Here is a 15,239-nt window from a genome sequence, read left to right as displayed (position 1 = left end):
CATTGTGTCTATTCTACACTCTAAAAAAAACTTCCTTGTACAGATATTGTTTCGGTTTCTGAACTCGATCTGACAAACCTATACAACTGACACATTAAATATAGCTGTAGAGAAAATGCTAAAATGTATTTCCTTGATGTGCCTTATTGGGCCTTTTGTGGCAAATGTTCAGAAATTTCCCACCCATCCAAGATGCTCCCCACCTCCATCATGGTGTAGTATTGGGTACCACCACAGCAGTGGAATACATTTTAAGGAGTAACCATACCACGCGTAGGAATGAATGTCTTACAACTTCCAATAGATGGTAGGTATGGCTTTTTCCTGTTTGTTAAATACATGTATGATTTTCCACCCCGATGAAGGATTTATCCTGTGTCCACTAAGGTTTTCAAATACTCATCCTTTATTGGGGGCCAAGGTCCTTGATGAGTGTTGGATTATAGATGAAGAGCTGCCTGCTCTATGATTCACCGTTCTACATGAATTGCAGAATTCACAGGACCATGCCTCTGGATCCAGACCAGCCTAACCCCAAGGAAGATGCATCCTGTAATCCAGATAAAGCCAGGGATGAGGAGAGCTTCGATATCTCCCAGGAATCTGTTCGAAAGAGGATTCAACAAAACACCCCCAGTCCTCACGGAGAGAATACTCTGCAGAGTATGTATATAGCATTCTTTTCCTACATCAGTCATTAAAATGTATTAAATGACAGACAGCATGCAGGTTAAATGCAACAAAACAATGAGGAGTTAGGATCCTATTGATTAGATAGATTGTATAGAATAATCAATGTTGGAATTTTGATAGTGGACAGAATCTGCCTTCTTTTTTTTAAATGTCATCTGTTGGACTTTCCATGGAGCAGACAGCAGCACTTGACACTATTTATGAGCAAAACCTTTCAGCCGGTGCTATCCTACCCCAGCCTGACTTCTATGGGCACGTTTCACATATGATATGCATTCGCCCAAAGTGCTGAAATCACTCTGCCAAGACTGATCATAACCTTGATAGATAAGGATTGTCCCGTATTTTCATATATGATGTTGAAATGTGTAGTTAAGCAGTATGTAATATCCAATAATATAACCAATAATTCCTACAGTTGAGTCATTATCTGCAGATATCTTGGATTTTTAACTAACATACTATTATTTGTCTTATAGCAGCAAGTCCCCCTCAATTTGTGTCAGAGGAAGAACTAATGGAAGCGGCTAAAGGGGTTACCAACATGGCCTTGGCTCATGAGATTGTTGTTAGTGGAGGTTTCCAGATTAAACCAGTCCAACTTCCTGATGGCAGGTAAAATACACTGGCATTGTGAAGATGCCAAGTAGAAACTCTATTCATATCAAATAAGGTCAGAGCAAAACATACACTGACAGCCTGAGGACATTAGGTTTCTTAATGGGAGAGCTACCATTATTTCCTTTGTCATTGGCAGTGAGTCTGCCATTATAAAGTGCCAGTATAGTCATAATGTTAATGAAGATCTCATACAGAACATGCCAACTATGCCCTTTAAATGTGTCAGTAACATGCATCATACAGCCTGGTTTTCTTAGTTGCAACATATTGAAAATTATTAGGAATTTTATTCTTGCTTGAGGGTTTATAGTGTTACCATGTCGCTATATCTACCAAAGTGCTCTGATTCCACCCATGCCTGCATCAAGATACACCGTCTGAGCAGCAGCACATGGTCCCAATACCATCAGAAAACGAAGGCAAATCATCATCAACTGGACTAACCTTTATTAATTTATATGAATTGAGATCCTCTTGATGCTCCTGCTTTGTTAGTTTGATTCTTTCACAGGATCTCTCTCTCTCTTCCCTCTTTTCTTCTTTTATTTGCTAATTATGTTTTATTGACACAATGAATTGTATTTTTTTGTATATCTGAGTATCCTGAGCATTTGTTCTTACAGGGTAGAGCATCGAACATATTTCTGTTCTCATTGGCTGAGACATTTTGGGTCTGGATTGTCCATTATGGATGGGATTAGTTGTTAGATTCTGATAATTTACATGTTACATGCTCATAATTGAGCTAGTCGAGTATTTTTGCAAATACCAGCCTAGAATGTTGGTAGCCTACGCATAACTGTCAGCCTCTTGTCAGGTACTGCTCTAAAAGGAGTACGCTGTGTTGCACATTCTTTGAGCATCCTTAAGATTGAAGGGTTAAACAGGGTATCTGACCATCCAGAGCACCTCCCTTTTGCTTCTTTTGGGAGATAGACGAGACTGACCAGAGCCAGAAAAATGCATGCTAGTCCCAATATATGGAAATTGTTGTGGAATAGGTAAAACAACGCATAACTTTACTTATCCAAACATGAAATAATACTCTAGAAGGCCATCAACCAGTGGTGGTTCCTGGAACCACCTAGAACCTGGAGAACTCCCGGAGATGCTAAACAGATGTGAACCCACCTCTAACTTGGTGGAAATGTTCAAGAAGTTTACCGGTATATTTGGATAGCCTCGTGGCTGATACACAGTCTGAATATACTCAGAGGCTTTGTGTTCTCTTTAATGGCTCAAGTGATCTAAAAATTTCCTACTTTGGCACCCTCTCTTAGAATGATTTGACTTTGTAGAAGATCCTCTATGAAATATGCGGAACCATTGTAATTGTAAAGTAATTATAATCACCATAATTGCTCAGTGCTAGTATTTATTAAAAAAAAAAATCTTAATTGAAATAAATCGGAAGAGGAGTTGCCATCATTTTGCTTTAGGCACTGGCAACAGCTGGTGAGTAAACAGAAGCCTGGCCATCATTCAACACAATGGTTTCATTTTAACGATTTCATTAACATACGTAACATGTAAGGTGAAAAACTTTCACTTGAAGGAGAAAGCATTGGATGTTCTCCCAAGAAGTGAACTGCTTACCAAAACGTCAAGCGAAAGAAAATATGGATATATCTTTGACTAATGAACACTCAGTCCGTTAAACTCCTGGTTTGTTCACATTCATGGTGTAGCATGATCTGAGTTTAGCTTGCAGAAGTGGTCAGACAAAGAGGCTTGCTTGTTATACACTGAGTTGGTGTGAAAATGCCCCAAGATGATAATTGCTGGGGTTTGTAGTATGGTGTTTAAGGCCCAGCCCAACCACCATTTCTCTCTACCTTAGGTCACGGTGAGTAACGTAGAAAAGTGTAGTGATAATACCTCTCAACATTTCAAATGGCCAGATGGGGACCATTTTGTTTTTTGCGCTGTGCTTAGACGTGTGGCTGGGATGGCTTTACCTTGACTATTTAATGTGACTGAGTTTCGAAAGAAGGGCTATCCCTCCTAAACATGCATAATCAGGATGGCTGAATGATAGCGGGCACTATACAGGCCTCCCTAAAACATTTCAGGCATCTTAAGACACATAGAATAGTGGGACTTTAATCATAATAAAACTTAATAATTCCATCATTACCCTGAAACCTTCCTACATATCCTGGAATGTGATGTGAATGAATGAAAGTGCTCGCAAACAGTAAACACTTCAGCGGGGAATGCTGGCTCTGGCTCCCTGTTGTGTGATTTTGTTCCAGCCAGTACTTGCCATTAATAAAGAGAATACCCTGGTATGTAAATAACGCTATTGTTTTCTCCGTAATATACAGATGTTCTTCCACACATTTTTCTAATATGATAAATAAAGTTATTACTCTTTACAGGCCAAGACTGGCCATCTAGCACACCGGTCAAATGCCTGAGTGGCCGCTTGCCAACATTGCTCTATATAGGCTGGAAAAACCTGGCAAAGCTCTACTGGAGCCTAAAACGCAGCATGCGGCTGTGCAAACAGTCGACTACACTGACATCATCAGGTGGCCGCGAGCCTTAAACTTCCCCGTCACCGCCAGTCTGGCCCTGACTTATTCTCAAATAATGTATACTAAAATGTGCATTTAATTCACTCTTTTAGAGTACTCTTCAGCTAAAATTATCTATCAATCCAATTTACAGTGTTTGACATCTATGTAGTGCCTTTATTTTAGACTTGATCTCAAGTTACATCATGGCACACTCAAACTTACAACATAATACCTTTTTATAATTTTTTGTCTGTTAAAAAAGTAAAGCTGTGCCAACTTTATTTATTTATTATCAGACTGGCCTTTTGTTACCTTTAACTGGAACTCAAAGTAACCATGAGAAGTTCTTCTGCAATACAATACACAGCCGTACACCAAATTGTATTATTTAATGTCATTTTGTAACAACACTTTCCTTTTAAGCTTCCCCCTCCCTCTGTATAGATCCATTGAATTTGCATTATGGCATTGTTTTATTGTTAACATTAAATGTATTTGCCCATTATTTAAAGCTTGGAGAAGAGGGTTCGGGACATTTTGCACAAAGCATTCTGGGACTGCCTGGAAGCTCAGTTCAGGGAGGATCCCCCGGTGTACGGCCACGCAATTATACTGCTGGGAGAAATAAAGGAGGTGAGATTGCACCATATTTAGTAACATCACTGTTTTTACAGGGCTATTTTCAGAGCATTTTGGTGTTTTGTGCGAAATACGTTATTTACAAATGTTTGCAATGGTCTTTATGCCTTGGGAAAGCAATAATTTATGGTAGCAGTTTTGAAAGATATAATGGTAATTTGATTGTCAGCCAAAGGGATAACATAGAGGCTCCCAGGTCTGCGGGTGCCATGGTTGGTTGGCAAATTGAGCCAGAATTGCTTTCTGGATAACAAGGGTTCCTTGTGAGCTTCCATACTGGCACACGAGGACCACACATGGATTTTGCCCAGAATCTCCAGGAATCACAGCTGAATACTAGCGCTCTATTATTATACCTATTATTTTATTGATTTATGTAACACCTTTGTATTCCACAGTATTCTCTGGGCGGGGGAGAAGTGTTTGCTAACGTCCACCTCCCACCCTGATCTTCTCTCTCTCCACATCAACTTATAGCAGCCATGCCCCTTCCCTCTGGTGGCTTGGCTTTAGCTCATGGTTGCTTGGCTTTAGCTCGTGGTTGCTGTCGAGCTGGGTTCAACCAGGCATTAGGTGTAACCACGACTTGCCTAGCTCTAGACCTGCAGATGTTGGACGGGATCCGTTCTCTTGGCTCAACCAGATCTTTTTCCTGCGACAGCCTCTTCACAGTTTTCCATCTTCTTCCCCTTTAACTCGTATAGACACACATCAAAATCGTCCCCCATCAGGTTTAGTTTGGTGTCATGGACCGTACGGACCAAACACTAATACCTGCTGAGGTCAGCCTTTATTTTGATTACAGTGCACCACTGATATATTTCACATCAACATTGTTTTTGGTTGAGGACACCTCTTCCATTTGGACATTGCATAGGTAATATTGGCAAATAAGAAATTTTTCTTTTTTAGGCACTTACTTCCTTTCTGTTGCCCGGTCACACTCGATTGAGGAACCAAATTAATGAAGTTCTAGATTTGGACCTTATTAAACAAGAAGCTGAGAACAGAGCTTTAAATATCTCCAAACTGGCGGAATTTATTATCGGTATGATGGGAACATTGTGCTCGCCTGCTCGGGATGAAGAGATTAAGAAACTCAGGGATATTAAAGAGCCTGTATCCTTGTTCAGGTATGGTGACTAAAATATATATTATTAATGATGATTTATTAGACCTTTTCATTTCTGTAATAGTGGGATATAAATACCACTGACTTTGCAACTTCCAGGCCTCTTGTATAAATTCCTCTGCAGACTTACTTTATTGTACAGAAATCTCGTAAGAGATACTGATGGCACTAACTTACTTTAGATTGTGTGAGAATTGTATAAACTCTATGGTATCAAAAACTGCCCGCTCGGGGATATGGATTGCTTAGCATTAGTGCCATTACCAAGTATTGGTGACGGTCGTATTGGCAATTTTGTAATTTGTTTAAAGACAGAAGTTATCCCTTTAATTGGGTTTTTGTTAAATCTTGCTAAAATTGTGTCCTATAGAAGGAGCTATAACCTATCGCTGTTTTGCTGTTTTTACTCATTTTTGTGGAATTTTTTGGAATACATGAAATAGTGTGATATTCATAAACAAACCATGACCATGGCAGGATAATGGATTGTGTCTTCCCCATTTGGCAGAGCAATTTTCTCCGTCTTGGACCTAATGAAACTTGACATGGCAAACTTTGCTGTAAGCAGCATTCGACCCCATTTGATGCAACAATCTGTGGAGTACGAACGCAAGAAGTTCCAGGACTTTTTCGACAAAAAAACAAGTATGGATATTTTGTTCTTTTCTATTCACTTCAACCAGGGTTGAATTTAAATTCCAGGAGACATATCTACTCCAAAAACATGGCTACTAGTAGAGCAAGGGGTGGGACACACAAGGTCTGGTCAGAGGCACGAATGGGTGGGACATATGAGAAACTGGGTGGGGCGGAGTTAGCCACACCCACTTATCTATAGCTCTGTCAAAAAATGGCTCAAGTCTTCCATGTGACATGAATTAGGGAAACTTGGCATGTAGTCGTTAACCACATATCGTAAATGGTTAATCCATTTGAAAACGCCTAGTTCCAGGATATATAGGAAATGTAGGGTTGTGATCACATAATTGGCCCATGAGGATGAAGATGGTTCTCAAACATCAGGCTCCCTAACTCTGCGATTCAGTAGTAGAGGTAGACAGTACAGTAGTTGGGAATAGTTAATTTAGCGTAAATTTGTTGGAGGAGGTATAAAAGGGCAGAGGTTGCATGACTGTTATATGATGAATATGATCTCTTGTTGGTTAAAAGTAAATATAAGTATTAAAGTAGAAGGAAATTGAATTGACATTTGTTCGGTGTAGTGTATATTGTGCAAAAATTCCTAGTAGAATCTTGAAATGAATCTACCATTCCTTTAACCTGTGCTGCAGATGCTCTAGAATTTGTCACCCAGTGGTTACAGGAATCTGCCCGTGATCTGGAGACTTTGCAAAGTAAGAACTCTGAGCATCTGAAGGCAGAAGCTGCACCTGCGTCCATGTCTCCTGTCTCTGTTTTGAATCATGCCTACATGAAACTGCTTACATGGGACCACCAGCGTAGGCTTTTCCCAGAGGTATGTATTTTGTTCAATTCAGAATAACTGCAAGGGTGCTCATGCTTATGGGTAGAATTATGGAGTGATGAAAGTCGGAGGAGCTTTGTCCAACGTGTGATTACAAATGCCATGCAGTGTCCTTAAAGCTAAGGGGGGACCCCTGTATATTGACCTACTGCTTCAGTAACCCAACATTGGTTGTGCCCAGTACCCCACGTCCAATAACCCTGGATCCACCTAGCTCAGTAATCATGGAATTAGTTTTCCATTAGTATGAGACCAGTGTGATGCTAAACATCTTGCTGTGTAGGAAATCCCCACTCATTTCAGTTCAGGTTCCACATGCAAAAGTACGACTCTCTGTTGCATGTTCTCATCAGACCTTACCGTGTTGTATTTTTCGTGTAGCATGTCCAGAAACCCTACATTTTGAATAATACTCAGTAAGTTTTGTCTATTTGTCTTGGTTACCCAGGCAGTAGGTTCAGTCAGACCTGTGGTTATTATTGACTTACCATGACCTTGTTTCCCAGCCAAACATTTTTACCCAGGTTAAGGTGACCTTTGAAGGAGACCAAGGCACTTGGCTAGAATTGCGTTATTAGACGACATGCATGTGTGGCTTTATACTAATTTTGAATACTCCTAAAAGACTATGATCCATCGATACTCTGCGTACCCATTTATTATTATTGTATAGCAGGTGAACAGGCTCTCTTTACACATATGATACAAATTTGGCCCCGGCCTTATATCTGTTGATTGTGTTCACTGGGCAGGAAACAGTGGGGCAGAAACTGTGCTCTTGGTGGGTTGTGTCAGCACAAACTAGTGCTCATTCTGTCCAAAAATGGGGTGTACCACTGTAATATATGTAAATAACAGGACATAATAAGAAAAACCTATCCTATGCATGGACTGTAAAGGAGGAATCACTAGCGGAGAGGTCTGTGCCATCAGCAGCAAAAGCCACCACTTGCAGATCTCCACCACCTTGTTGAGAGGAATCAATGGACAGCTTTTGTGAACCCCAATGACACCCTGCTGATAAATTCCTTTGTAGCTAATTTTGTCCAAAAGTGGAGTCTTACTCAGGAGGTAGTTGTGGTAATCGACCTGACTGTATTCAAGTAGTCTAGAACCAAATTAAATGCAGCCAGATTTTAATCTTATCAGAAATGGGTCAATGCAGGCAGAATACAACATTGGTTTACCATAAGCCAAACTTATCAAGAGTCCACAGATTGTTCAGAACGTGGGAAAGTGGATTATGTTCTCTGAACTTAATTCCATGCCCACATTTGCTTTGCCAGAGATGGACTATCCAGGGTCATATCGAATATCACAAGTGATACACAGTAATTGATTGAAGATGCAGTTGGTGATGTCATGTCCAGTGTCGTCATCAAAGTACATAGGGGTGTAGAGTTAATTATCGGTAACTTGAATCAGTGATACTGTTGCATCCTTTACTTTTTATCAGATAATGTTTCAGTTGGCATTCACCATGTTTTTTTTTTGTGCGTTTCCACTAGACCGTGTTAATGGACCAAACACGTTTTCAGGAGATGCAGCAGGAGCTGGTAAAGCTCAACCAGGAGGGAACACTACTGTTAATAATACACAATTCAACCGGTTCTGCTCTTTCTGGACTACCTGGGTTTACAGACAAAATGAAGGCTCTTATCAGAGTGTTACTGCAGGATGTGGACTCTCAGTAAGTAGGTTTACTTTTTAATGGGAAAAAATTGCACTTTTCCACAGTAATGACTCAAGTCAACTTATTAGTTCTGTCGCTCTACACGGCTGGCCAGATGTACATCACAGGTGCCCCAAGTTAAATAATATGTAAGCCTGTTTAAAACAAGTGAAATGTCATGTGTAGATGAAAGTTTGAGGTGCTAAAATATTCTAATGAAAATTCTAGCCCTGTATAAAGGCCCACATTGGAAGTTTACTGTGACAAAACTGCATTCTTAAAAGGAAAAATTAAACAACCACTACAAATTCAATACTAACTAATATAAGTGGTACCCAGACACCTGTTGATAGGTAACGGGTAAAGCAGTTTTAGAGGTTACTTTTTCATATCATTGCATGAAAAGTATTGTGAATAAGCTTGGAACCGCCACACATCTTAAATAATAATGCAATATTTTGAGTTCAACGCCTTATTTCTTGTGAGCTTTCCTGCCCTATAAAATGAGATCTATGTTCTTCTCATTCATGTATGGTTAGATCTAACAATGCAGAAGAAATCTGGGCTATGCTTAGCGAGAAGATCTGCATGGAGGTAAACACAACGCTTACTCAGCGCGGCTTCACCCCCATCTCTGGAGAAAATCTGGAGTCTTTTAAAGGACAAATACAGGCAGCTGCATCCCCTTCTAACCACATATATCGGCTAATAGGTGAGTCTGTTTTTATTAAGTAATTTAGAAGGAAAATTTGGAAATATTTTATATATATATATATATATATATATATATATATAATGTAAAAAAGGCATGAGAGGGCAGACAGCTGAATATTTTTGTAGTAGCTTTATAACAATGCATTTGTCCATAAATAGACTCTTGCATCCCTATTCGCACGAATTTTAACAAACTTTGGTTAACTTTGTTATTGCTACAAGCGTCCAAAAACAAAGAAGGACCCCAACGAGACAAATGAAAAAGCTTTGAATTTCCGTTTGAAATTCATTGTTTTTTCTCACTCTCTCCCTAAATTCTCCCACAACCGCTTCCACATCTTCGCTTGTGCATTGTTCTTTTTAGAGTACGTCCACAACAAGACGAGGCCCTCCACGCACACCACAGAGACAACCTCTGCCTGCATTATTCCAATTGGGAAAAAGGTTGTCCGCGTGGGGTGTGTGTGGAGGCTCCAGCTTGTTGAGGAAGTAATCTGAAGAGGGGAGAGGAATGCAGAAACCAAGACGGAGCAAGCAGAATTGGAGCAGCGGATGGCAAGAAGTAGAATCGGAGACAGAGCAGCTGATGAGGAAGAGGAGCAGAGAAGGAAAAGCGGAGATGAGGAAGTCCGAGACACTGAAACGGTTGTTGGAGGAGGTAGGGAGTGAATAAAAAAAATGTTTGTATCCTTATGTCCCTCCGTCTAGACAGGTATGAAAAGAAAGTAATGGGGTAAGAAGTTGAACACAGGGGGTAGGTCCATAATGACATATTACACAGCTCTTTTTCTATGCAGAATCTAGGATCCATATGTTTCTCCTGAGCTACCTGTTTGCCACTAATCAGAGACCCCTTCCGGTGATACCCGGAGGACTGGGCCCACTACACGAAGAACTTGAGAAGACAGCAGTGAAATTTGCACGTCTGGTTAACTACAACAAGATGGTGTTTAGTCCGTATTATGATTCAATCCTTAGTGTTATATTGAATAAGTAGCGTTGCCAGCCCTAAGGTTTCATTTACCTAAATGACCCATGTTAAATGGTACATAGAGGCAGTTTTTGGTTTTGCTTCTGTGTTTTTATCTTTTGGGGGGTACAGAGTAAAGTGACACAGAGGAAGCAAATTTGCTTATTAGAACAATTTTGTTTTTGCAGAGCACCAAATCTATGTAACATTGGTGACGTTATTTACTATTGTGTCAATGTCTTGGATTTTAAAAGCATTTTAAACTGTTTACCATGTAACATAAATGGCTGCAAAATATTTCTTTAATTGCTTGTAAAAAAGTTAAGCGTATTTACTGTTTATTTTAACTGTATAGGTAGAACAAATGTACAGTGTTAATTTAACCCTATCAGGACCAAAGGAGTATAACACTGCAACAGTACATTATACACGTATACATTTCTACTGAGCTAGCTAAATTTAGGTGCCAAATTTGGCCTTTTACAGCTACACTCATGAGCCATTCTATAACACTAATTGATAATCGCATATTAAGTAAACTAATAACTAGTTATTTGTTTAATTGGTAAACTGGCCACACAATGCCAAAAATAATTATCCATGTCACATACAGAATTTGCTTGTGAAAATGCGCCCTCTAAAGGATGTATTATTATTGCAACAATGCTTCTTGACAAAAAGTTACAAAATTAACAATACCAAATCAGTTTTTTTTTTTAATCTTTTTTTCTTTTAGATCTGCCAGATTTAGCATGTCTGTATTTAATCTGTTTGTGTTTCACTATGTGCTCAATCAGTTTTGGTCTAAAGAATAAACTACTGACTTATCTGCCAATGGGACTTTTTATGAGTAGCTGAATAAAACCAACCAATCAGCAGATGAAATGATATTGCCGTTTGTTTGCAGTTTTCTTTAGAGTGTGGATACACAATTGGCCACAGCTGCTCACTTATTACTGTTTCACAAATATAGTTTTATTGTGCGAGACATTTCACTATTTCACAATTAATTTTTGGTAGCTATGATCCAGGTAACTTAAGTTACTGAATGGACTCCACCTTAGTACTGTATCTTGGCTTAGGCCACCAAGACCTAGGGTGGTACTTTACAGGGGTGGCATATAAAGCTGCCCCACCACTGCTCAGATGCCCCTACCCACCTGAAGAATTGAGCCTGCCCGCTCAATAATGTTCATGGCTGGTGCTGCCCATTAACAATATTGAGCGGGCAGGCTCAATTCTTCTTCGGGGTGGGGGGGTAGGTGCACTGTGAAGCCAGTAACCACCAGCAAAGTAAGCTGCAGACAAAGTTGGTACTGGGAAGCTGTTTGGGGACAAAATTGTTATTTGAAAGTTGAATGGAGACAAAGATGGCACTGGGAAGCTGGGAAAAAGTTGGCACTGTTAAACTGTTTTGGGGATAAGATTGGCACTGTTAAACTGTTTGGGGACAAATATGCAACTGTTAATCGTTTTGGGAACAAGCATGGCAGAGATGAGCGGTTTGGGGACAAATGTCAAAGACAAGCTGTTTGGGCACAACAGCTTAACAGTTAACCTTTATAGGCAGAAATCTGTCACTCTTAAGCTGTTTGGGAACAAATATGTCAAAGTACTTACTGCCATCCACAAACTGGATTAAGATTAAACTATGTATGTTTAAATACACTGGGCAATAAATGACTCTGCCCCTCTTTGGCTCCACCCCTGCAGACTGATCATGACCCATAACTATGGCCAACAAACAAAAGGCTGTGTTCTAGAACACTGGGCTGTATAAAACCCAGATTATTAATTTAAACAGTAACATCATAAAAGTAATTGTTGTAATCAGCCTGTACAGCCTGACAAATTTTGTTTTCAAATTACAAAGTGAGCCGCTATTGTTTTACATTTTGTTTACATGGTTTTTCAACCATGGTCTAGTTAGGATTACAAAGCAACCCAAAAAGTGACATCTCTTCAGGGCTCCTGGATTTAATGTTATTTCATATAACAAGGGCTCCAAGATTATACATACATACACGCAACAATAGCAAGAAAAGAAATATATAAATAGATACTAAAAGATCCAAATTACACTCCTGATAACCAAAATGATGTCCTGTTTCATTTAATGGGATGACCAAGACACACGGTGCCAAAATTGGGAACTATGCAAATGAACGTCGGAAAGAGATGGTGGTTCGATGGACATTATGTCCTGTTACATCACAACAAAAGTAATGTAGTTACACACACACACACACACACACACACGTTTCCCTGAAAGCTGTATCAGATACTATGTATCAGTGCTTTTGGACAATGGATACAGGGGCTGACGAGGCACTGCCCCTCTAGAATTTGGGGCTGGTCCCATGTGCAACCTCTGTAGTTACTCCGCAGCAAATATGCTGTACAAACTGTGCCAGGATGTAACATCATGTTCTAATGCTCTGTACAAAGAGGACACATGCAAGACAAGGAAGACACACTAGAGATGTTCCTTCTACACTGCAGGTCTTGGAGGGAAGCTGAGAATTCTGCCCTAAGTCCAGTGTAGTGGCCCTCATAAATACATTGCAGGCTGTTGCATCGATGTATTGTCAAAAGTATGATATGAAAATATAAATCAAAGCCCAGATTTCTTAAATCAGAATTCGGTCATTAAATAAATAACCGGTGAAGGGAGGAATACTGCAAAAGATACAGAAACTGATGAGAGAACTTGGTTCAGGATGGAGGAACCGCTACATTTGCTTTGTAGATAAGAGTCAGGATTTAAAAACATCAGGGAAGATGTTACTATATATAGGATTATAGCTTTCGCCACGTACCAGAACACTGAAGCTTAGACCATAATCTGGTTTTGTGTACAAAATAGTGAAAGTGTGAAACACAGGAAAATGTATACAGACATAACACAGGAGGATCCAGGTCCCTTGCATCGCTGCAGGGGATCTGGATCTTAGTCTCATAGTCAGACCTATTTGAGGTCTGATTATAAGACGACCCCGATTATAAGACGAGGGGTATTTTTCAGAGCATTTGCTCTGGAAAAAACCTTGTCTTATAATTGAGCAAATACGGTATATTGAGTTGCTGCCTTGTGATTGGCTGATTAGCTATTTGTGTTAACAAGCAATTGCACAGGTGTACCTAATAAAGTGGCCACTGAGTATATATATACATAGTGTACATATTATATATATATATATATATATATATATAGTGTATATGTAGCATTTTATAATTGCCCCCACACACACTTTGGTCCCTGTTTCCCCATGTGCCTCCCCTAAATATAAAAGCTCGAGACGCCACTGTGCACAAACACTAGTAGACATAATTATGCTATTACACAAAAAAAAACTTTTTTAATTCTTTTATTTTTTACAACAAAATCATGTTTTCTTAAAAAAAAAATGAACATTGCTTGATGATGTCTCTAACACATCACTACAGGTAACCAAGAAGAAGCCAAGAGGCATGACATTCACACCATCCACAGTATTAGAAAGCAAAGCTCACATTCAGTTTTAAAGTCTCGGGGGGGGGGGGGGTAAAAGGAAAACATTTTGCTTTTTAAACAAATTGGCAGGATAAAAACTTTAATAGACTGCCAATATGAGGCCTGGAATACTTTGCAGAAATAATGCGTTATTGCGCCTCTCCGTTATAAAACTAAAACAGTCACCACCAATTTAATTTTTCGTTTGATTAGATTTTTTTTTTCTTGGGGGAAAGAATATATGAGAAATGTATGTGCAATGCTTGCATTCACTTTCACATTGACAGTGTCCTTTTAAAATAGCAGCTGTTCAGTACTGATAAAACCCATCTGAATAAAGCAAAGTGTACCCTTTTTAAAGCCAGAGCAGGTTTCCCGCTCCCTGGTGGTATAAGGGTTAGGTTTAGGATCTCCTTTTTTGTAGGAATGTAACTCTAAATTAATCTACAAATTAAAAACAAAAAAAAACAAAAAAAAAAGGGGTTGTTCTTCTAACAATGAATTGCGTGAGAAAGGGAAGGCTCTCCGGGCACACTGACTGTCAACATGGATAAAAATAAAACAAAAAACACAATAATAAGCCATACGGTATAAGCGAAACAGTTTTTAAAATAAAACTGTTAACTCCAGCAAGCCTTCCAGTTGTACATTAAAACACAGATCCACGAACCAGGGAATATGTACATTTCAAGACAATCCTTCACGTGGTTCTCTTGTAAAAATTATCCTTATGTCTCCAGGGATTTTTTTGTATTATTATTTTTTTTTTATTTTTTTTTTTTCAACGCTCTCTCTCTTTTTGGGGTTATAGAGGCACCATGAAAACACAAGCTTATTTCAACACAAAGTTCTTGGTTTTTCCTCCTTGGAGCAGATTGTTTAAGAGACAAAAATAATAACCCCATAACATTGGTAGAATAGGTAGTCTTTTTTTTAAACAACACGTAAGATGTTTCACCGGATTCTCTTCTGTTGCCGAGCTCTGTAAATGTCATGGACAGGAAGGACGACGGTTCCCTTCTCCTCATCATCGTCAGAATCTTCATTTGGTCTTTTTAATGATTTATTGAGTATAGAGTTGGCTTCAATTGGTCCATTACCTTCTGCCATTAGCTCTGCCTGTCCCCCGGTAATGAGCTTCACAGCCTCTTCCACACCTAGAAGGAAAAAAAAATGTAATGTTCAATAATAAGCTATAACTCTTAGTGTAAAGGTGTGTTAGTCTGCAAACTTATATTTGAACCTTTAAAAATATATAAAATGTGGCCTATAAAAATGTTAGCTTCTGTAGCTTTGC

At 39.3% G+C, this 15,239-nt stretch overlaps 2 protein-coding genes across 2 annotated transcripts in view; one reads left to right on the top strand and one right to left on the bottom strand.

The window, feature by feature from the left end:
* The first annotated feature begins 506 nt into the window (after positions 1-506).
* On the top strand, positions 507-10,476 carry LOC149276960 (T-complex protein 11-like protein 1). Its single transcript, XM_089503232.1, has 9 exons — positions 507-663; positions 1,176-1,308; positions 4,349-4,469; positions 5,388-5,608; positions 6,116-6,252; positions 6,900-7,084; positions 8,602-8,783; positions 9,305-9,477; positions 10,277-10,476. Exons 1-9 carry the CDS (start codon positions 507-509, stop codon positions 10,474-10,476), a joined length of 1,509 nt encoding a protein of 502 aa, XP_089359358.1.
* Positions 10,477-14,896: 4,420 nt separating this feature from the next.
* LOC149276959 (cleavage stimulation factor subunit 3-like) overlaps positions 14,897-15,239 on the bottom strand; it is a 33,643-nt gene continuing 33,300 nt past the window's right edge. The window contains exon 21 of the mRNA XM_089503207.1: positions 14,897-15,099. Coding sequence (XP_089359333.1) covers positions 14,897-15,099 — 203 coding nt within the window. The remainder of the gene's footprint in view (positions 15,100-15,239) is intronic.

This window comes from Sceloporus occidentalis, unplaced genomic scaffold (assembly GCF_023333645.1).
Source record: "Sceloporus occidentalis isolate IW3139 unplaced genomic scaffold, rSceOcc1.0.p SCAF_223, whole genome shotgun sequence".
NCBI lineage: Eukaryota > Metazoa > Chordata > Lepidosauria > Squamata > Phrynosomatidae > Sceloporus > Sceloporus occidentalis.
The sequence above is the reverse complement of the archived record's forward strand: the minus strand, read 5'-3'. Positions and strand labels throughout refer to the sequence as shown.